The 23,504-nt window shown below is 47.3% G+C and overlaps 1 protein-coding gene across 1 annotated transcript in view; it reads right to left on the bottom strand.

Annotated features, from left to right (window-relative positions):
• Window positions 1-23,504, bottom strand: part of XYLB (xylulokinase) — a 42,373-nt gene that overhangs the window by 356 nt on the left and 18,513 nt on the right. The window contains exons 10-18 of the mRNA XM_019662803.1: window positions 22,098-22,179; window positions 20,369-20,409; window positions 19,706-19,821; window positions 18,801-18,916; window positions 17,596-17,669; window positions 15,456-15,552; window positions 8,548-8,606; window positions 6,971-7,058; window positions 4,264-4,358 (exon numbers count right to left, since the gene is read on the bottom strand). Coding sequence (XP_019518348.1) covers window positions 4,264-4,358; window positions 6,971-7,058; window positions 8,548-8,606; window positions 15,456-15,552; window positions 17,596-17,669; window positions 18,801-18,916; window positions 19,706-19,821; window positions 20,369-20,409; window positions 22,098-22,179 — 768 coding nt within the window. The remainder of the gene's footprint in view (window positions 1-4,263; window positions 4,359-6,970; window positions 7,059-8,547; window positions 8,607-15,455; window positions 15,553-17,595; window positions 17,670-18,800; window positions 18,917-19,705; window positions 19,822-20,368; window positions 20,410-22,097; window positions 22,180-23,504) is intronic.

Genomic DNA, 23,504 nt, shown 5'->3' with positions numbered 1-23,504 from the left:
TTTAATTTTTCTTTTTCTTTTCTTTTCTTTTTTTTTTTTTTTTCTGGGCAAAAGAAAAGAAGCATCAACTCACACTGAAAAGGGAAATGCTAGTAGTTCTCAAAATCTTAAGATTTTCTTTTAACGCAAATTATGACAAGAAGCCAATTTTTGTTATGAAATCTACAAAGTTGAAAACAAAATTCTGGTGAAGATACCAGGAAATGGCTGTCTCCTTGCACAGCTGGTGGAAGTTGGTGATACAACCCTTTTGGAAATCAACTTCACTCTACATCTGTATCAAGGTGCTTGAAAACTCCCATAGCCTTTGACCCAGTTATTCTACTTCTGCAACACTCTCCTAAGGAACTAACCCCAAATGTAGGGCACCAGGCGCCCCAAGGGTCGCCTTAGCTATCACTCAACATCCAGTCTCATAAGAGCCATGGGCCACACCTTGGCTCTCAAGAGAATACACTAGAGAAACATCTGTCAGCACAGTGGCTGCAGGTGCTCGTCTTCAATAGGAGACCACGTAGTGGGCCATACGGCAGTTGGCACAGACCCTGAAAAGGGTCTCTTAGCCTCCCTGCCCCCCAGGTGACAGCTCAGGTACAAGGTAATGAAATCTACTTTGAACAGGCACAGGAACCACCCTGGCTTTGAAACCTCATGTCCCAGAGGAGCTTTTCTTATGACAGCTCCATAGGCAAGAGACATGCCCACGAGAAGCCACTGCACTCAGGGAAACTCTAAGTATGACTTCCCTTCAGTTTATGGTTTTGCCACTCCAGGTGCAGTTTCCCAATTAAAGACCATTTTGACACAAGCAATGTTGCCTAGGAACACAGTTGACATTCCATTTTATTATTTTATTAAGTCTCAAAGTAAACAGAGCTAGAAAATTAACAGAATAGGGAAAGGTTTTATTAACCCTTTACCCACACAGGGTTAATTATAATTGAAAAACTAGAAGGAACGGCTCTAAGACATGGAAAATGCTCAAGTCAATTATGATGCATTAGCCAGACAGAATACTATGCAGTCACTAAAAATATGTGTATGGACATTTTTAAGAATGTAAATACTTATGTTGTAATATAGAATTTTAAAAGAAGTGGACTACAAAATTATACACACAGTGTGTGTTGTGTAATAAACCCAAACCAAAAACCCAGCAAGGAAAAAATGACCACGAAGGAACACAACCCCACATTCTTATCCTTCGTTCCTTTTTTTTTAAGCTGTTTTCACCAGTGGCTCTGCAAGCCTTGTCTGAGAAATGGAGGCGCCCTTCAGGTGAGCGCATGTTGTCTTACAGACAAACAACATTTAAGACCGAGGGACCTTGGGGCCGGCCGAGTGGCTCAGTTGGTTAAGAGCTCGCTCAAGAGTTTGAGCTCTGAGCAACAGCGGTTCGATTCCCGGCCCGAGCTGAGCAGCCGCTGAGCTGCCAACAGGTGGCAGGATGGCTCAGCTTAAAAAAAAAAGACTGAGGGACCCAGATTTCCCTGGGACTCACAAATGCCACTCATAGTTCATGCCAATCCCATTCCTTCTGAATTTGCCTTAATTAGCTCCAAAGTCAAGTATTTTAGCAACTGACCACACAAGTAGGGCCTACTCTTGATGGAGCTCTGTCTGTGAACATAGAGAAAGTGAGGGGGCTCTGATCTCCTCTCCAAGCAGGAAATTGCAACATGCAGCTGACCTGAGAGAAAAACAGTTACGGTTCTGACTTTCCACTTGAGCACAGCAGTGCTGTAGCTGCCATTGAGAGAAAACAGAGGATGTCACCCTGCTCTCAAGGAATTTACAAGCCAGTCTCCAAATAGGTCACTTATGCTGACACTCATAGACTTGTCATGGTTTGCAACCTGGTGTTGGGAAGGAGTCTGAGGTAACACTTGGGTTTGATGGTAAAGAGTCCTTTCTCTTTAAAGTGACAACTAGTGACTGGCCATGGGCAAGCCAGGGAGAGTGGCGGTACACACACTGAGTATCTGCTAACTGTAATGAGGCAGACGCAGCTGTTTGATTCCCTAAAGCTTTCCCAAACTACCTTCTTCCTTGCGGGCCTCCTTCTAGAGAGGATAAAAGAGCCAGACCTTGCCCCTGCCGTTCTTACAACCAAGGCTGACCATGAGACCAAGTGGTAGCCTGTCGGGGGAATTGATGAGAACAGACCAGGATATCTCCCCCTGATAAGCAAGAAGCATGTGAAGAGAGATTCTCTGTCCAATGCCATGCTTTGATTCCTGCCAGTTGTGGGGGGACATGATGTTTGGGGCAGCTAGAGACATCCTGTGCCCATCTGATTACAAGCGCATCTAAAGCTGCCCTCTCCAATACATATGTGCACTGGAAATGGAACTTGAAATAGTGTTCTAAGCACACACCAGACTTCAAAAGCTTCACACACACAAAAAAAGTAAAATATCACATGAGCAATTTTTCTTATTGATTACATGTTGAAAAGATAACATTTTGGACATGGTGGACTAAATACAATATATTATTAAAAGTAGTCATTTATTTTTTTACTCTTTTTTTAAATGAGACAACTAGAAAATTTAAAATGACATATGTGGCTCTCATGATGTCCCCAATGTCCAGTGCTGACCCAGAGAACTTCAGAGAACATGACCCGGGGCCCTGACACTGCTGAACCAACACTGGCAACTACCTTCAGACCTCCTGTTACATAATTAAGCCATTACAGTCAAGGATTCTTTTCAAGCCTCGCAACTGGCAGGTTAAAAGACAGCAGGACAGATGTCCCCACTTCACAGATGAAGAAACAGAGGTTCAGAGATGAGGAGTGCTGCTCAAGGTCACATGAAGGTCCGTGAGGGAGAGGCAGAAAAAGTTCAGAACGCAAAGGCCCTTTATCTCAATATAGAGTCTTTCGACTGCAGTGAGCTGCCACTTAAACATAAGGACACATGATAGAAAATAACAGACACTTGGGCACACCTATGTGTGTGGGTTATCTGATCACCTGGAAAACATGAGCTTCTGCTTCCAAGGCATGCTGGGAACAATTCTCCACAGTGTTTCTATATGACTGGTGACAGCTTTTGTTCCAGACTATTTTTTCAAGGATGTTTGTATAGCAAGCAGTCTTAGAAGGTAGTGTTGCCCTCTGTGGGCAGAGGGAAAAGATTTTTTTACTGCCCAGGATAACAAAGAAAGTTCCCCCTTTGGAGAGAAAGGTTGGGCAGGTTTGCTTGCAGTTCCTTTATATGGTTGGGGGTTTCTAAGCTCAGAGTCTCTCAGTTGTGACATAGGGTGTACACCGTACCCACCTGGGCCCACTCCACATCACCCACCTTCAGGGCCAAGGGAAACTGAGGCAAATGTTGAAACTCAGGCTGCCTCCTGGACAGTGAGTAATAGAGCCACGTCTGCACCACCCCTGCTCCTGGGCTGCAAGACGCCTGTAACCAGGGAGAGTGGTGCAGTGGAGGCTGTGAATGCCCTTCAAGGAACGGAGAACTCATTCTCCCAGACCTCAGCAACCGCCCACGGTGGGGACTGCTTCGGCTACAGAGAGCGGCCTTACCCCATCTTGGGGTGGCCGGCAGCCTGCATGCAATGACTGACTGACGTGGGGTATAAAGGCCTGGCCCCCATAACACAAACTCTAAAGGATCCTCCCAGCTTCAGAACTTCCTGGAGGACTGGCTGAGGGCTCCACTGGGATTGCCCTGCAGCAACCCGCCTCCCTCCGCCCCGTTCTGCCTCCCGCTTTTCCCTTACACAGGCCTAGATCCCACGAGCACCGCCTCATCAGTCTCCTGCATCCTAACTGACATCTCCAAGTCTGCTTTCCGGGGAGCCCAGCCTGTAACAAGCGGGGGCTGCCTTCACAAGGATTTCCTGGCCTGAGGGATAGCACGGCTGTCTTGGATCCAGACTTTAGATTTGAGGGCTAGAAACCCAGCATGCCTTGTGCTTAAGTGACAGTCTTTCAGTGGCTTCTGTTACCAGATGCAATGGAAGGGCCCACCCTGAGGCACACAGAGCAATGAAGATATGCCCAGCAATCTATCTGTCCCCTGAGGCTATAAAATCAGCAGCATCTGTGACTCTCAACTGACAATCTTGCTTCTTTTGCTGTTTCTTTAGACAATAAAAAAAAAAAAGGTCAAATTTCCCTGTTAGTTGAGCACATCAACTTTAATGTAGGTGAAAAAGGAAAAGCTTACCTTTTGGGGGAAAAAAAACCTGGTTGGTTTTCACAATGCAAATGCTCTGACCAAATTCTGACGGGTCTCTCACCTGAGAAGCTCCTGCGGTTGGGGTTGCAGCTAATCTGGGATTTGGGGATAACTTCACAACCTCTGAAAAGGGCACGTCCGTCCCAGCTGCAAGGCCTAGAAGGGAAATTTCATTTCACATCAGTGCACATTGCAAATCAGGGCATTAACCAGAAATAGCATTTTATCTCTGGGGTGGTAAAATGTTCTAACACTGGATTATGCTGATGGTGACACAACTCAGTACATTTACTAAAAATCACTGAATTGTACACTTGAAGTTGGGTGATTTTTACGTCTTATAAATTGTGCCTCAATGAAACTGTTAAAAGAGAGAAAAGAAAGAGTTTAAATGTAGGCCTCTTCAACAGTGCCTAGTTTGTCTTGCTCACTGATAGCGCCTGTCATGGAATCGGCAACTGACCCTGACATCTGACAGAGCGGGAGGGTTCGCCTGCCTCTCCTCTCTCACATGACCCTGCTCTCCCATGGCTCACTGCATTCAAGCCACCCCAGGCATCTTTCAATTCCTCCTGCCTCAGAGCCTTTTCACTGTGTGGAATGTTCTTCTCTTCTCTTTTCATGGACCTATTTTCTTCTCCTCAGATAAGCTGCAGCTGAGAACATCACTAGTTTGGGAGGCTCCCTAACCCTCCATCCCTAAGCACCATCCGCTTTCCTCAGACCGCTTCTCACAATTTCTGGCCACAGGTTTGCTGAAGGTCCCCACCTTGCTGAGCCGGAAGCTACCTGAGACCATAGACTGGGTCTCCACTGAAGCCCTGGTGCCTAGCACACTGCCTGCATACAGGAGGCACTCAATAAATACTCCAAGCAAATGAGTGGCAGAGCTGGAGAAGAGGGAAGGTTGCCATAGGTGGGCAAGAAACAGTGAGGAATTTCTAGGCAATTTAAGGAGTAGTATCAGATTGACAGGGAAACGCACCACCAAGAATGAAGGAGGGCCCACTGAGGACAGGAGGCCCCGTCTTCTAACTGAATGCGGGAATATCCCAGCTCAGAGCTGCATGAGGAGCAAATGGGATGAATGATGGGGGTCGGGGGCTGGGCAGCAGACTAATCAAGAGATTATAGTCCCCTCTCTACTCATGCACAGACTGGCTGCATGTAAGATTCATCCCTGGACCCAGCTGGGGAGAACAGGTGTCTAGTAAAGTGGCTGACAGGCCTCAGGGTTGGAACTGGTATCCTAGGATTTAGCTCGGGTTTTGGTTTTGGGGGACAGAGTAGGGTGGTACCCCAGGTAACATTTGGCAACTAAATAGGCACAGAAAAGGAAAAATTAAAAAAAAATGCAGTGGAGCATAACGGTAGGGTCCCTAACAGGTAGCTCCTTTCCTGCATTGGCCGAAGGGGGGCGGGGGGGGGGTAGGAAGTGGGCCCCAGGCTTTTCATGGCAACAATCATGGCCAGAAGATTATGGAACAGTGTTTTCAAAGTTCTGAGGAAAGTATTTTGAACGTAAAGTCCTCTGCCCAGCCAAGGTAACATTCTTTGGGAGGACAAAGCAAAGCCCTTTCTGGACATGTAAGTCCTCAGGAAATTATCACCTGCTGAATTTCCTCTTAAAAATTTATTTAGGGTGTATATTCCAACAAAACTAGCATAGAAATGAAAGAGAAAGAAATTGAAGGGAGTTAAAAAAAAAAAAGGAAAGAAAACCTCATAGGGAAGTGTAAGTAAAATCTAATATGATGTAAATTTTAATTAAAAACATAACAATCTGGAAATAAATTACCCAGTGATCTTGATACAGGAGTGACATGAGGTGGGGTGAGGTGAACAGGGTGTGAAGGGAGGGGAATAAAAAAAGAGGTTAATTATTAAGAGAAGGATATGGTCCCTGATTAATTCTCAATGTTGAAAGAAAAATATAAGTTTAACAGGTATGTTAAAAAGTTAAGAGTCAAGGGCCGGCCGAGTGGCTCAGTTGGTTAAGCGCTCGCTCAAGAGTTTGAGCTCCGAGCAACAGCGGTTTGAGTCCAGCCCAAGCTGAGCTGCTGCTGAGCTGCCAACAGGTAGCAGGACGGCTCAGCTAAAAAAAAAAAAAAAAAAAAATTAAGAGTAAACGTGTGAAGAATGAAATCTCTAGAGGAGAAAGACAAAGCCCTTGAGGTACATGGGTGGCCGAAAGGAGCAGCCTGAGCAAACTGACCAAATGGGAGGAAGAATGCCCTTGGGGGCATGTGCTGCTCCTGCCAGAACTTGCTTAGATGGATGGGGAAGATTCCTTTATTATTTGGAGTCTCAGCGAGGCCTCCTTGAAAGCAACGGGCCCTGTGGAGCTGTCCAAGGTGCTGAACTGCTTGGCTCTCCAGCCTTCACCTTTGTATCAACTTCCTGCTCGTGCTGAAAAAAAGAGCTCTGGACTTCCTCCACCACTCCCTCCCACCAGCAGTCCAGACCCACGTCTGCGTGCCTTCAGTATGCTGGGTGTCCTTTCCCAAGGTCCCTGTGCTCAGCCTGACTCTGACCAGGCCTCATTCCGTTAGGACCCTGCCTCTTTTTTTCACTTTAAATAGAGAATGAAGGAACGAGGGTTTGGGTTGCTTCTCGTGTGCTGGGAGGGAGAAAAATGAAGCCACCGCCCCTAAGACTCCAATGTCCCTGAAGACTGGAAATATCCTAATCTCCCCTTTCCACCCTCCTCAGCCCAGCCAGTGCCCCAACCTCTTCCAGAGGCATCTGTTCCCCATCCATCGACCTACCGTGGAAAGCTCTGTACGCACAGCCCACACAGGCTGAGTTGGCAGTGTCTATGACATACACCGGGGCACCAAACACATCCGCAAGCACCTGGAAAGAACAGAGATTCTTTCTGTGGTGAGTCATTTCTCAGAGGGAACACGGACATTTTGGCAAGCATTTCCCAGGCACGCTTTCCTCATTCGCTTTCTGATGCCTTTCATTTCACCTCTACTGCCTTCCAGGAAGGACGCCTGGCCATGCTGCCCCGGTGATACTGTTATCAGGATGACCCAGGGGAAGTCTCTCGTGGAGGGCCACGGCAGTCCAGGTTGTCCCTGCGTTGTTTAACCATTTTGTCAAAGACAAGGAGGCAGATTTAGGAAGTATGCTTAGCAAACAGTCAAGGTGGAGGTGACTGGGTATCAGACTCATCGTAATAAGCCCAAACAAGCCTAACTAACAAGGGCATGTTTTATAGAGATAAAGTTTTCTACTTAGGTCCTCCAAATAAAGTACATAAATTTAGAATGGAGGATGTATACTAAAAGGAGCTCACAGGGAAAAGACTTGGGGGGGTCTTAGTTGACCAGCAATATTGCAGTAGATGCTGCTGCTGCCCCATCTAGAGCCCCTGACTGCACCGGTGTGCACCCCTCCCCAGATGCTGTGAGTATTGGCTGCTAATGGCTCACATGTGCCCCTCCTCAAAAGAACTGCTCTCAGCTGAACAGAGGCTGCCTCTCACAAGAGGTTATTTTCACCTCTCCCCAGGGCAGCCAGTGGGACTCCTTACCCCACGGTGGAACCAAGTCTGAGGTACAGTTCATGTTCTAGATCTCCCCATGGGATAGAGCTGAAGCCAACTCCAGCCAAAACCACATCCTTGCTTGCCCTTCTTCCCCCGCCCTGTCTGCATCCCCGCTTTCTCCCTGGAGAACTCCCTCAACAAATCACTTATAGAAAATGCCCATTTAAGACTCTGCTTCTAGAGAATCTTACCTAAGACAGGTATATTACAAGTCAAGAGTTGATGCAGTTATGCAGACAGCTAAAGCAGCCTCAGGCTACATTAAAAAATACTCAGTATCACAATAAGACTCTGACAGCCCCAAGATGTAACAGCCTGATTGTCAGACATTTGCAGGTTGATTCCACTTTTGGTCACATATTTCTAGCATAATGGAGGACCAGAAAGACAGTGACAAAGTCTGGAGACTATATTGTAAGAGGAATGGTTGGGAAAATCAGAGATCTTTAAATTGGAAGGGAGAAATTTTTAGGAAGACAACAACACTGGCATTTATTTGATGTCAGGTTTGTCATGTGGGACAGGCACGTTTTGTATGATTTGAAAAGCCACTGCTGGTATCAGAGAGTGCAGTTATACAGGGCAGTGGATTTTATCTGAGTATAAGACAGAACCTGCTCACGGTGTGAGCTGTAAGGCAGTAGAGCTGGCTTCCTGGGATAGAATGAGCTGTGAGCTCCCATCCCTGCAGGAATGGGAACAGAGGCCGTCCTTACTGTTGAGCGTCAAGCTCTTGGAAGTAACAGATGTAGAAGACGTCTTAATGCAGGGCCCGCTACATACATTTACCTGCAAGATGTCGCTGTTGTGAGATGCCCCTCCAGTGGCCAAAATCTTTGTCTTGGGCACTGCAAGGAATAAGAAAAGACAAAAGGCAGAAAAGGCTGTTTTCCAGAGTTCTTCAGCCACAAAGGGCTTATATTGGACCAATGCCTCTTGCTTATCACACAGGACTGAGAGAAAGGTCCAAAGCTGGCTTTGTCTCTGCAGGCTTGTCACATGTAATTTGCTTGTGAGGCTGCTGCCCCATCTCTTACTGTTAATTTTTTTTTTAAATCATTAAACAACAAAATCTCTCAATAACCCAGGAATAGAAGGGAACTTGCTTAAATTGATAAAGGCCAAATATCCAAAATTTAAAACAAATATCTAAATTAACAGAAACATTTAGAAGCATTCTCTTTAAGACTAGTGTGCCTGCCAGGATCCCCAAAATGGCCTCCAAATGACTCCTGCCTCCTAATAGTCACACCTTCATGTGGTCCCCTCTCACATTCAAGAGGGCTGACTCAGGTGACCAATAGGATAGTGTGTAAATGATGGAGCGTGAACTCCAAGACTAGGTTATAAAAGACCAACACTTACACCTTGCTCTGTTGTAGATCACCCTCTCTTGAATCACTCTCTTTGGGGGAAGCTAACTGCCACGTCTTGAAGATACTCAAGCTATGCAGAGGTCTCCATGGAGCGGTTCTGAGGCCTCCTGCCAACAACCACGTGAGCCGGCCACCTTGGAAGCAGATCCTGCAGCCTTAGTCAAGGCTTCGGATGACTGCAGCCCCAGATGACACACTGACCTCAACCTCAGCAGGGACCTCAGGCAGAACGAATGAGCTATGCCAATTCCTAAATTCTTGACCCACAGAGACTGTGTAAGATAATAAATGTGCATTATTGTTTTAAATCACTATGTTTTGAGGTAGTTTGTTAGACAGCAATAGATAACTAATACCAGGAACAAAACAAAGATTCATACTATCCAATACACTGTTATATCGTACTAGCTATGCTAGTCAGTGCTATAGGACAAGAAAAATATTGGGTTGTCGGAAAAGTCATGACATATTTTTTCTATGTTTTTCATTGCAAAAATGCATCATGACTTTTCCGACAACCCAATAAGTAAAATGTATAAGGATCAAAAGAAAGATAAAAGTACCATTATTTACAAACAATAGGCCATCTAGAAAAAAATAAAAATAGGCAAACTAATAAAAGTTTAATAGGGTTGCCAGATACACAATCAACATACAATAATCAATGGCATTTCCAACAATAATCAACTAGCAAACGTGATAAAAAATAAATTATCATTCACAATGCCAACCAGAAATGTAATATAGCCAGGAAATACCTTAGCAAAGAATTCAAAGGTCTGTATGAATAAAAAATTGAAATGCTGTTAAAGTACAAAAAAGAATATCTAAATAAATTTTAAAATATCCCAGGGTCTTGGATAGGTTTGCATTAACATTATAAAAGTGTCAATTTTTTTCTAATTAATTTATAAATTCAATGCAACCTAAATAAAAATTCCAACTGGGTTTTTTTCTTAAGCAACTGAACCAAATATATTACAAAATAGATATGGGAAAATAAAGACCCATAAACAGCTAAGACAATATTGAAAAAAGAAAAGCGAGGAGGGTGCATATTACTATATTAGATATTAAAGCATTGTTGTTATGGGCTGAATTGTGTCCCCCCAAAATTCATATGTTGAAGTCCTGACTCCCAGCACCTCAGAATGTGACTGTACTTGGAGATAAAGACAAATATATATTTAAAGATGTAATTAACTTAAAAAGAGGTCATTAGGGTGGGCTCTAATCCAAGAGGGCTGGTGTCCTTGTAAGAAGAGTCAATTAGGATGCACAGAAGGAAGACCATATGAAGACAGAGATAATTTCTGTTGTTCAATACATCCAGTCTGTGGTACTTTGTTATGCAGCCAACTAATAACAGACATACTACAAAGCTATAATTATACAGTTTGCCCCAAGAACAGACCAATAAACCAATGGAATGGAAAAGGGGTACCAAGAGAGACCCATGTATATATAGGAACCTGATAAATGATAAAGAGGGCACTACAAGTAATGGAGGACAATAGAACTGAGCCACCATGTGGGAAAAAAATTAAACTGGATCCCAATTTACAGCATTCCATAAAGTTGGGCTCCAGATGGATCAAAATCCTAAATGTGGAAGGTTACACTAACAGTAGAAAAGGTAAAAAACATTGCTGTGGCACTGGAGTAGCGGAAAACCTCTTAAGCAATATCTCAAAAGCACAAAATTTAAGATGAAAAATGGGTGGGTTTAATTTAATCAAAATTCTGTTCATTTGTTGGCACTATGAATACGTTAATGGACAAACAGTAGAGGGAGCTTGCCACACAGAAAATTGATGAGGATCTAATATTCGAAATATACAATAAGCTTCTGCAAATCCATAAGAAAAAGATAGGAAATCCAATATAGGGGGAAATGGGAAAGGGTATATCAGGTTCTCAGAAAAGTCATGATGCATTTTTGCAACGAAAAAAACATAGAAAAAAATACATCATGACTTTTCCGACAACCCAGTAAATAGCTAATTCACAGAAGAAAAAGCTAGTTACAAAGAGCAGTTCAAACTCATTTAACAAAAGAAACACAAATTAAACCAACACTGAGATACCGGTTTACACCCATCAGATTAGCAAAAGACTGCAAGGGGCTTAATGGTGAGTGTTGGTGGGGACATGGGCACTTTCATGCATTGCGGCTGGGAGGAAACTAATGACTTCAGAGCTGCAAGACTCTCAGCCTCTTCTCTCCACCCCCTGACATTGAGCAGCAGCAGCTTTTGACCTCAAGTTAAAGGACTGTCATCCAGCAAAAGCAAGCTTCTACCTGGGGAGGGTGCTCGGAGGGACTGAGAGAGAGATGGAACTTCAAGTAACACTGAACTGCCACGGCAGACCTGGAAGGAGATAGAGACATGGAAGGCAGTTCCCTCCATCAGAGAAATAAGCTGGATTCATCTTTCAACCAGAACAAAATCCTGCCCAGGTAGAAGGCTTTTGATAAACTTTAGGGTTTGTATATACAAAGGAAATAGGACTATGGCTATACAAATATAAGCTGATAAAAAAGACTAGAACTCCACATAGTACAAGTGGCTGGATGATGGGATGGGATTATAAGTAGTTTAATTTTACAAACTTGCTATGATAAGGTTTTATTGCTTTTACAAATCAACCTTAGACAAATGAAATACATATAGGAACATAAGCTGAAAAGGTACCAAGGCTTTAGCCCAGGCCAGCTGGGTGCAAATGTTTGGTGGTGTCTCAACATCAAGAGAACAATCGTTCCTTAAATAAAGCAGAGGTAGGCGAGGTGGCTAAGAACCCAGAGTCTGGAGCCACAATGGCTTCTTTAAGAAGCTCAGCCAGGGACCGGCCGAGTGGCTCGTTGGTTAAGAGTTGGCTTGGGAGCGCAACCTCTGAGCAGCAGGGCTGCTGGTTCGGATCTCCCATGGGCCAGTAATGTTGCACCCTCTACAGCTAAGATGGTGAGCAACAGCTCGACCTGGGGCTGGGCTGCTGTGAGTCCCGGCGACGGCGTAGGCTGCAGTGGGGCTGCAGTGGGGCTGCAGTGGGCTGCCATAAGCTACCATGCGTGGCCGGCAGCCAGCGTGAGCAACCAGCAGCCAGCGTGAATGGCCGGCAGCCAGCATGAGCTGCTGTGAACTGGGGTCCAAGGGCCGGCAACTGACCTGTCTCAGCAGGGAAGAGCGCAATGATCACAATACAAACATGGGCCAGTGAAGCCACATCCTCCACAACTAGACTGAAGAACAAAAGGACAGCAACTTGTCTGTTCCCCTTCCCCGATTCCCCAGTGCTGTTTCCTCCCCCAACTCTCCAATAAAATCTTTAAAAAAAGAAGCACTGCCAGCCTTGAGTAAGTGACTTAACGCTCAGGTTCCTACTTGGTGAAGTGGGAATAATACCAGCACCTACCTCAGAGGCACTGGTTAATAAGGAGTAAGTGCACAGGACCAGGCCCGGCACACAGTAGGTGCTTAATAAATGGTGGCAATTATAATTATCATGATCGTCAGTCTTACTTGGTCTCCTTCTTAGACACTATGAAAACAAGACTATGGTTGATGAAGAACAGAAACCTGAGCGGGTCAATCCACACAGCAGAGGGGAGAATGATGCCTCTTGTTTGCACAGCCCTTTGTGTTCCTAAGCACGTTCATTTACATGATCTTGTTTGAGAGGAACCCAGCAGAGCTGGCAAGACAGGTTTGATTCCGCTTTTAAACTTGCTAAGAGGATAAGTAATTTTATGCTGTTTTGCACAGGAAATGCTGTAAAGACTGGGAATAATAACATGATCACATTACCCATCCTAAGCCCAGAAGGACCTCTCTGTCCTCAATGCCTCTCCCCAAACACTGGGCTGTCGGGGCCATCCCCCCCCCAACCCATGCCTCCTCCTGACAGCCAGAGGACCCTTTATGCCAGGCACTTGGCGCCAACCTCAGCACCATCCCTGCCCTGCTCAACTGATCTCATTTCTCAGGGAACTCTGAAGTCTTGAAGACCTTTGGGGAATTTTCTTTTCAGTTTGAGTAATAGGGCGGAGAGGAATGAGAATGTTTATAATGCTCATTTATTTACAGTCATGCTTTGCTTGATGAGGGGATAGGTTCTGAGAAACGTCCTTAGGTGATGTCACTGTTGTGCAAACTACCCAGAGTGACTTACACAAACCTAGACGGTCTAACCCAGGGGTCGGCAAACTTTTGAGATGGAAGAGCCAATCCGGTCCCTCAAAACAATTTAAAAAATATTCGAGAGCCGGGCCGGCCGAGTGGCGCGATGGTTAAGAACTCGCTTGGGATGCCAGAGGGCCCCGGTTCGGATCCCACATACGAGGGCCAGTGACACTGCCCTCCACAGCTAAGATGCTGAACAACAGCTCAACCTGGAGCTGGGCTGCCGTGAGTCGCCGGCGGCGGCATAGGCTGCAGTCCTTGTGGCAGTGGGTTGCCATGGGCTACCGTATGTAGCCAGCAGCCAGCGTGAGCGGCCAGCAGCCGCAGTGAGCGGCCGTCCAGAAGCCGGCGACTGATCTGCCTCGCCAGAGAAGAGCACAATGATGGTGCCAGCTTGGGCCAGTGAAGCAACGTCCTCCACAACTAGACTGAAGAACAAAACGACAGCAACTTGTCTGTTCCCTTCCCCCAATTCCCCAGCGCTGTTCCCCTCCCCGCAATTCCCCAATTAAAAAAAAAATATTCGAGAGCCATAAAACAAATGAAATCACCATTATGTGAATAATATCCTTTAAAATTTTTATACATGAAACTATAATAGTTTTATTTTCATTTTCAATTTTACTTCAGAGCCGCATGTGGCTCGCGAGCCGCAGTTTGCCGACCGCTGGTCTACCCTGCTACACACCTAGACTGTATGGCAGAGCCTACTGCTCTGAGAATACAAACCTGTACATCACGTTACTGCCCTGAATACTGTAGGTAATTGTGACACAATGGTATTTGTGTATCTAAACATAAAAGGTACAATATTTTAATATGACTGGCAGCACGGCAGGTCTGTTTACACCAGCATCACCACAAACCCGTGAGGGATGTGTTGTGCTATGATGTTAAGACAGCTACGACCGCACTAGACGACAGGAATTTTGTGGCTTCACTATAATCTTATGGGACTGTCCTACACGTGGCCCATTATTGACCAAAACATCATTATGCGGCACATGATGGGATTTAAAATTCTTTTACTGCACACACACACATCCTAGGGAACGTACATACACATCATAAGCTGACAGTGTGGCAAATTTTCACAAACGAAACACCGGTATAGCCCAGGACACAGAACATCACCAGCATCCTGGGGGCCTTCTCACGCGCCCACTCCTAAAAGTTACCTGCTAACTATCCTGACTTCCAACAACAGGAAACAGTTATGTCTGTTTCTGAATTGGATGTACAAGGAATCCTGCCATATGTACTTTGTGTTTGGCTTCTTTCGCTCAGTTCCATTTGTTGTGCGTAGCTGAGGCTGCTTTGTTTTTGTTTCTGTGCAGTATCACATGGCGTGAAGACCCACAATGCATTTACACCGTCTACTATCAACAGGCATTGGGTTGTTCCCCGTGTGGGGCTATCAAGCACAGAGCCACGACGAATGGTCTCCTGTACGTCTCTGGAGAGCACATATACATGGTTCTGTCATGCATTCACTGACAGGTGCAATGCAGCTTAGTATGTGCTACCTAATAGGTTTTCAGAACGTTTCCCCAAGGCTTATTTTTAAAGTATCTTTTTACTTCGTTGATTCAAAGACATAACACTTATACTACATAGAACTTAGATTGTCCACAAAAGTACCAGGAGGCCATCCAGCAAAGAGGCTTCAGGGGTTTTCTACCTTCTCTAGTGACAACAGCTACTGCTCAGAGGAACAAACACATCTTAGAAAGTTGGACTCCAACTTCCTTGCCCAGAACTATGCCCCCTAGTCACGGCCCCCAGCCCAGACCCTTCCCTCCTGTGTTGCCCATGTCCTGAGGATCCAGAATTTGGAACAGTCACTCTGCAGGTTGGAGCTTAGGGTTACAGAAAGATCTCCACGTCCTACAGCTCCTGGCCAGGTCATCAGGCTACTGGGGACAGAGCAGAGAAGCAGGAACAACCTGTCTCCTAGTGTATGCCTGCCCACAAGTGCCAGTCAACTGCCAGGCTCCACCTCCCTTCTGCATGAGGCCCCTGTAATGGGGGCTTAAAAGACAGTGCCCTGCCAGGTCATGCCTGAAGGCCCAGACAGGTCTCAAGAACCTCCAGGTGTGAGCGGGGTCCTGGACCCCACCCCAGAGATGACACTTACTGACTCGATAGCCCAGGCGCTCGGCATGAATCCTCTTGGCCATGAACTGTCCTTCAATCAGTGCTCGGATCTCCACGTCCTTAGGGAATGCTGAGACCTGTCTCCAGGAAAAAGTGGGCACAGAGTGAACAGCTCTCATTGTCCACTCGTGTGTGTGTGTGTGTGTGTGTGTGTGTGTGTGTGTGTGTGTTCTTTTTAAATAACTGCCCAGATTCAGAACTCATGACTCAGGCCTCCAATGGAGCTCATGCATAGTTGGGCTCCTGAACCACTAACTGCCTCTCTCTCTCTCTCTCTCTCTCTCTCTCACACACACACACACACACACACACACACACACACACACACACAGCTCCCACACATGTGTTCACAGACTTACGTAAGTATCACTTTGGAAGTCTGAGCACCAGAGAGCTCAGGCCACCGAGGGTTCAAATTCTGCCTCTGCCATTCAGCTCTGTGACCTTGACTAAGTTTTGTAAATCTTGCTGAGCCTCATTTTCTTTCTTAACAAAGCTGAGGGAACAGTGGTGCCTGTGTTTCAGGGCGGTTACAGTGATCAAAGTAGACAACAGAGCCTGGTCTACGTAGTGGATACACAGTGAGAGCCAGGAGTTCAGGCTGAGAACCCACACCTGTGGGTCGCCCTTCAGGCTGAAGCTGATGGGGGTCGACTCCAGGCTGGCCTGTCCCTCCAGCTTGAGGCCAGCAATGGATGCCCCCACTCCCTCCCTCACGAACTACACCAGCCCGCCTCACCTATTTTCATTTCCTCAAACTCTTCCCTCTGCCTGGACGTCTGCCCACCCTTCCCATGGGGGGATCCTTCTCATCCTTCAAGTCTCCACCTCAAGGCCATCTCCTCAGAGAGGCCACGCCTGGTCACCCCATCTAAGGCAACTCCGCCAGCTCACCCTTGCTTTCTCACGTGGCACTTTGTTTGTCCCCTTCCTACTCATGTCACACGTTCTTTTCCTATATGTGTTTGCTCACTAGTGTACTGCCTATCTCCCTCTTAGGCAATGAACTCCACGGAGCGGGGAACACGGGTGTCTTCCTCTCCTCTGCGACCCCAATGCCTGGCACCAATCATACATATCTGTAGATCAAACTAATGAAGAAAACTACCTTCTCCTTGACAAACCTCTACAGATTTACATAAAAGAGAACAGGTATATCTTCGCTCTAAGAACAACAAGAAAACAAACTGACCCTCCATCAAAGGACTGAGATGAACCCCCTCCACTTCATATGAAGCTTTCCATTTACAATCTACAGTAACATGTAGTGCTATTATAGGCTTTATAATCCAACACCAACTCTGTTCCACTTACTGACGGAGAGAGACTGACTGAAACCCCCAGACATTAGGGTGAGAAACATCTCTCACAACCCAACCCAGACATCTCTCACAACCCAAAATGTGGCGATGACGCTGGTGACTATCTCACAGAAAAGGCAACTCAAAGCAGCAAGTAACGACCAAATCTCTCCTGGGAAAGGCAGCACGGTGGAGGGGAAAATAAAACAGCAAGTTCAGGGCCAAAGAAGACCGAGTTTGAGCCCCTCCATCACCTAAGCCCTGTGAATTGTGTGCATTATTTAGTCTCTCTGAGGCTCCATTTTTCCATCTGTAAAGGAGTTGATAATACCTCCCTCAGAGAGTTTCTTTGAGAGGTAAGTAAGGAAGATAAAGAAAACCACCAACACAGTGCCTGGAACTAAACAGCACCCAAGAAATGCTGATAAATGTGAGTGCCCCTCATGCCAGAGGCTCTTTCGATGAAGAGGAAATTCATGATCTCAAGATCTGTGAGTTCTTGGGAGGTGTGGGATTAAGCTCCCCAAGGAAACAGGCTCTGTGACACTCAGTGACTATCAGTGTGAGCACGTTAGCTCAGGGGAGACCCCTGAGGTGTTCTGCACTCCTCTTTGAGAGAAAGGATGGGGTCTGTCTTAGATCCTGCTGACTCCCCAGCATCTAGCACACACCCTAGCACATCAAAATGTTTATTTTATAAATGGATGAGTGAATGAATGAAGTCCCTAAAAGTAGCATACAAGTAATTTGACTGGTGACTGTTAAATTTAATACTCAGAATTGGAGCTAATGTAGCACCAATACCAGTAACACACATACCTCATGGTTTTCTGCACTGAACCTATGACGCCCAATAATTTCAGGGGTGATCTCCATTACATCAAAATAGAAACCTGAAACAGACCAGGAAGAGATTAGAAAAGGGCAGGGTGAAATGACTCCACATCCCTGTTCCTCAGGCCTCTTTTATCCTGGGATAAGACCTGTGAATTCTCTCAGTTCCTTCTCTCTGGCAAGACAGAGGGCAACTGTAAAGGCCAAGGCTAGCTTTTTTTTCCCTTTCTGTTTTTTTTGTTTTTTTTTTAAATATTTTATTTGGGAATTGGGGGAGGGAACAGCGTTGGGGAATCAGGGAAGTGAAACAGACAAGTTGCTGTCCTTTGTTCTTTAGTCTAGTTGTGGAGGACTCGCTTCACTGGCCCATGTTGGTATTATCATTGCGCTCTTCCCGAGTGAGGCAGTCACTTGCCGGCCATTGGACGGCCACTCATGGCAGCTCATGAAAGCTCACACCCGCTGCCTCCCTGCAGCCTACGCCATCGCCAGCGACTCACAGAAGCCCAGCTCTAGGTCAACCTGTTGTTTACCATCTTAGCTGTTGTTCACCATCTTAGCTATAGAGGGCACAGCGTCACTGGCCCTCATGTGGGATCCGAACTGGGGCCCTGCTGCTCAGAGCTGGCGTCCCAAGCCAGCTCCACCAACGCGCCACTCGGCCGGCCAAGGCTAGCTTTTCTTAGCTCTTCCTACTCTCACCTGGCAGGCCAGGCCAAGGGGTGGCTGCCCTGCTAACCCTAAAATACCAGCACAGGTTAGATTGATCAAGGGAGGCACGTCCCCGCCCCACTTAGAGACCTGCTCCAGACACTGGGCACTTTTCCTAACAGGACCCTATATCTGGGGCAGAAAGCTGAGTATGGAGATGCACCACAGTAGAGTAGGCGCTGTGGCTGCCATCTCTGATGCTGTCACCAGGGGCAAGGACAACAGAGGATGCAGCTATGGCCTGATCTTCCACTCCCGACACAGAGTGGCAGCCAAAAGCAGCCTTATGGCCCACCTCACTCGGAACACGGGGTCTCACACCAGCTTGTAAGGCCCATGGACCAGAAATGTAGTCAGACAGGGACCCCTTTGGCTTCTTCCTGGCCCTCTTCTCCCCCAGCTCATGGGGGCCCAGGCCCTGCCCCTCCCACGAGCAGCTGCTGCACCTTCATGGGCCTGGGCATCAGCAAACAGCCTACCCAGGTTTCCGCCGTTACCCATCTCGCTGGACCGTAGCGCCGTAGAGAACTCGCTCCAGGAACAGGAAGCAGACTCATCACGGATCTTCTCTCTCATGAGGGAGCCATTTTTAAAGCTGCAGAAGTATACACAACTTTGAGGGAGGGACCCAGTACTTGCTGACTGGACCCCTGTGTTTCCATGTAGAGTCCCAAGCAGAAGGGCTGCAGGTCAGGCTGGACCACAAGCCCCAGACAGTGTATGGCATGAATCTGAGGTTCTCCCTCAGGAATCAGGCCCACCTCAGGTCCCCGGGAATCAGTGGGAAATGCACTTGTCTTGAGCTTTGTTTACAGAGGAGGCTGCCACAAAGGAGCCCAGAGAGGGACAGGGAACTGGGGTATCTGCACACTGTACCATCTGGACAGAGGGGAGGGGCTGGCTAGATTTACTAGACCTACATATTCTCCAGCGGTTCCTGGGCTTAGAGGCTCCGAAACCTCACTCAGTAGCTTCCAGCAAGTCTCCAAAGGCCTGTCCATGGTCAGGGCGCAGAGCACACCCCTTCCATGAGAACTGTCAGGAAGTAGGATGTCCTCACTACCTTTGTTGAAAGTCTACCATAGACTAAACATGTCATAACAATACTATGAAGTAAATACTCTCATTCTCCCCATTTTAAGAGCAAACTGTGGCTCAGATATGCTATTGTGCCTGCCCCAAGCCACAAAGGATGTGGGTAGTAGGGTTGGGTTTTAGGGGACTCCAGGTCCTGGGTTCTTCCCCACCCAGCTCTGCTATCAAGAAAGTCCCTGGGGTCTCAGTTGTCCACAAGTGGAATGACTGCTTCGTGGAATGACTTGGGGTGGTCCAGATGGGGCTGGGCCTGCCCGAACCTCCATCCCCCGCCCCCCACTCAACTTACCATAGAAGTGCCATGTAGTGCTGGGGGTCAACTGGGTTGCAGAAGATGTGGCCTTCCAGGGCGGGCGTGGGCTCCTTGAGCCAGAGAAATAGGGTGTCACTGGTGCCCAGGCTGACCTGGGGAGACACGGGCAGGGTGAGGCACCTCCGTCTTTTCCCAGCTCCACCCACCCTAACCTCACTGCCTCACTCCTCATGTTGCAGACCTCAGGTTAAATGCCACTTCCTCAGAGAAACCTCTCTGCCCCTCCCACACCAGATGAGTCCAAGGTCAGTTCCCCACATACAGGGTGTCACGGATCCTATGGGTGGATTTTCTAAAAATTGCCACAACTGCATCTAACTAATGGTGTCGGTGATGACTGGTTCCCCAAACGATTTTCCCACTAAACCCAGGGGGGCATGCGTGATATCTTCCTTATCTACCTGGGGAGCTCACAGTCCTCTGGCCCAATGTCTGGCCCTTCTGCCACTGTGCCCACCAAGACTGGCCACTGTCAAGGCAAACAGGGGACTCAGCGAAGGCCTGGGTCTCCCTATCCCCAATCTCAGCTGCCTTTTAAACCCTACAGACCCTCTGATAGGCAGCAAAGATGCTGCCAAGACCCAGAACCCCTGTCCCCCAGGGCTGAAAGAGCTGGCTCTACTCGTGAGGTCACCTTACCGCAATGTCACCTTCCTCCAGCCTCATGCCTGCCAGTGACGCTGAGAATGGGAAGGGAGCCTCTGGTTAGCTGGAGGCCAGACGGGAGGCACAGAGCAAATGACAATCACCTGCCAGTTGAAAGGACAGCCCCCACCTCCCATCTGAACCCACATGCTAAGGGTTGAGGCAGAAGTAAGGTGAGCTGAGGGCTCAGGAGGTCCCCAAAGGAGGTCCCAGGGGTCAGAAGGTAGAGTCTCTGTGGTCAGGGCCTCTGATTTGGGGCTGGGACCTCTTTCCTAAAGGGTCCAAACTCTTCACCCACTGTCAGGCACTTCTAGGAGTTCAGAGAGCCAAGGGGAACAAGTCAAGACGCCAGGACACACATGGCAGAGCAAGACGAAGGGGAGGCAGGAGTGAGGTGCTTTCTCCACCCCAGCAGTATGGAAGGGGCCAGGTTATGTCAACTGCTTGGGATCCTGTTCGACGTGAGGGCCATGACCGTGATCTGTATCTGTCTTGTTCATTGATATACTCTGGAACTGAAAGGCCTGGCATGTAGTAGGTGCTCACTAAACATCGAGAATGAATGAAAGGAGAAATGTGGGGGAGGAAGGGTGTATTTAAAACATTGCTGGTGAGATGCAGTCAGCAGCGTGTCAGAGCCTTGGGTCCAGGAATCCCCTCCAAGAACTTATCCTACAGGGACAAGGGACAACATAGGATGTGTACTGCAACACCGTTTGCATTGCCTAAACACCGGAAGCCAGGCCAACCTCCATCATAGGGGACTGGTGAAATAAATGCTGGGACGACTGACATGACATGGCACAAAAAATACTACCCAAGTTAATTAAAATAAAATATTCTTATTTATGGGCATAGAAAGAAGGCTGGAAGGACAGTCATCAAAATTTTAACTGTGGTTATCTCTGGGTTAAGGGATTATACATGATTATTATATCCTTCCTTCGATTAGTATTTAAAATTTTTTTCTGCAATGAAGAGGTATCCCTTGTGAGTTAAGAAAAAAAGCATGAGCCTTTTGTTAGTCTGTTTGCTTATTATTGTTGGTATTTTAATGAAGGAGCAATTAATGTATTATTTAAGGCAGCAGTAAACTGAAGGTAAGACTTAGGGCTGGACCGGCTGAGAACTACCAGCCTGGTATCTCCAACAGTCAGCCCGAAACCAAAAGACAAAAGGACAGAAAACTGCTTCGTCATTCCTGCTCAATTGTGCCCAGAAGCTCACACTTCAGGGGTTAACAAGCAGGCATGTTCTTCTCCCTGACATTCTTCTAGTTGACAGAGTAGGTATAAAAACTAATCCATGTTCCTAATGGATTATTTTCATTTTGAAAGGACAACAAGGTATTTGGATGAGAAGTAAGTCACACCTACGGATCAAATGATGTTGTGGGGATTCAAAACCGTGTCCTAGAGCAAGGGCTGGAGGAACTGAGATATTTAGCTTGGAACAGGTGAGGGAGGGGTGGGCAAGACTGCCTTCCTTCATCGCTGATCAGTTTTGAATGGGGTGAAGGGGCAGCCTTGAGCTGCTCCTGAGAGCTGCCAGGGCCGAGGTGGGGCTGATCCTAGGAGCCGGGTTTCAGCAGTAGAGCCTGCAGCCCAGGAAGGAGGGGCCCCACCACAGAAAGGCTTTATCACGCGGCCAGGCTGGCATTCTCACGTATCCAGCATGGACAAAGTCAGGACACTTGGAGAGTGAAATCCCCCGAGGTACTCACCTGGGTTGTCCCCGGTGAAGGCCACCACTTTGCATCCTGGAGGAAATCCATAGCGCTGGACATAGTAGGAAGAAATGGTTCCCTGGGGAGAAAAAGCCAGCATGCTCTGCTGATTGCCCGCTCAGCACTGCAGTCCACACACCTCAGGCCACGGGAATGCTACAGGCTCCCAGGCAGTGAGCCCAAAGTCGCACCACTCCCTGTGGCAAACCATGGATGTCCCTCCTGTTCACAGATAGCCAGAAGAGCCCAGCGCAGGTTTGGAACCACGAACATGAGGTCATCGCGCTGCTTTAAAGACCACTTGAATTTGAGATTCAAGGCCGCTAGGGCAAACCGGTCCCCAATGTGTACGTGCTGTGTTAGTAGCTCCAAATTCTGGATACAGCATTCCAAATAAATAAGTAAATCACTGGAGGACACCAGTAAGCAAACTCGTGCGAGCAGATAAACCCCTTACACGCACACTCTATCAGCCCAGCAATCGGATTTAATAGCCAGACACATAAATGCAAAGGTCAACGCTCTAAAGAAACTAAACCTAAAAAGGCAGTGTGGGGAGGGGACTCCCCCAGGAACCACGCCCTCAGGGCCCCTCCAAAAGTGGCTATGGGATCAGAGGGCAGGGACACCCTCTGGACTGACACAGAATTTTCAGAAAGTATAGTTATGAAAAGTTTTTCCCCCCTTTCTCTTAGCTCCAAAAGTTTAAAATAAATAATAGGATTTCTGGCGTCTGGGGAAAAAAAGTTTGCTCCGTCCAGCAAAATTTCAGATTTACATCAGAATAAGCCATCTCCCAGCAGATAGAGGCCTTGGCCTCAGTTGCCTCAGAAAACAGAGCCTGAGTCTGAGCATGTGTGCAGATGGCTTATTTGATGAAGCGATTTCAAGAAACAAGAGCAGAACAGAGAAGAGTGGAACAGGGAAGGCTCAGCCACAGGGCAACGTCTGAAGAGCTGAGAGAAGCGGACCTGGGGTTGTCCGCTTCGGGACAGGGCAGGGGGCAGCTCTCCGCAGGTTCCCACTGGTGCAGGGTCCTCTGTGCCTCCAGGTTTGCAAAGCACAAATGTAGAGTCACAGAAGCCCCAGAGCATGAGGGAAATGGATGCAGCTCAGGCAAGGTGCTGCCAGGTGACGATGGAGGGCGAAAAGGGTGGGCTGGGAGGATGCAAGTTGAGGCCCTAGAAGTGTCCAATACAATTCATCACCAAATATTTTCTGATAGAAAACGAGAGAAAGCTACCCGGACACCACCTTTGAAAAAAGAGGTGACACCTGAAGCTGAGGCTGAATAATATTAAATGTCAACTACACTTAAATATCTATATAGTCACAGGATGTGGAGTACAGCATAGGGGATAGAGTCAATGGAATTGTAACAGCTCTATACGACGTCAGAGGGGC

Source organism: Hipposideros armiger, unplaced genomic scaffold (genome assembly GCF_001890085.2).
Source record: "Hipposideros armiger isolate ML-2016 unplaced genomic scaffold, ASM189008v1 scaffold_380, whole genome shotgun sequence".
In the NCBI taxonomy this organism is placed as follows: Eukaryota; Metazoa; Chordata; class Mammalia; order Chiroptera; family Hipposideridae; genus Hipposideros; species Hipposideros armiger.
The sequence above is the reverse complement of the archived record's forward strand: the minus strand, read 5'-3'. Positions and strand labels throughout refer to the sequence as shown.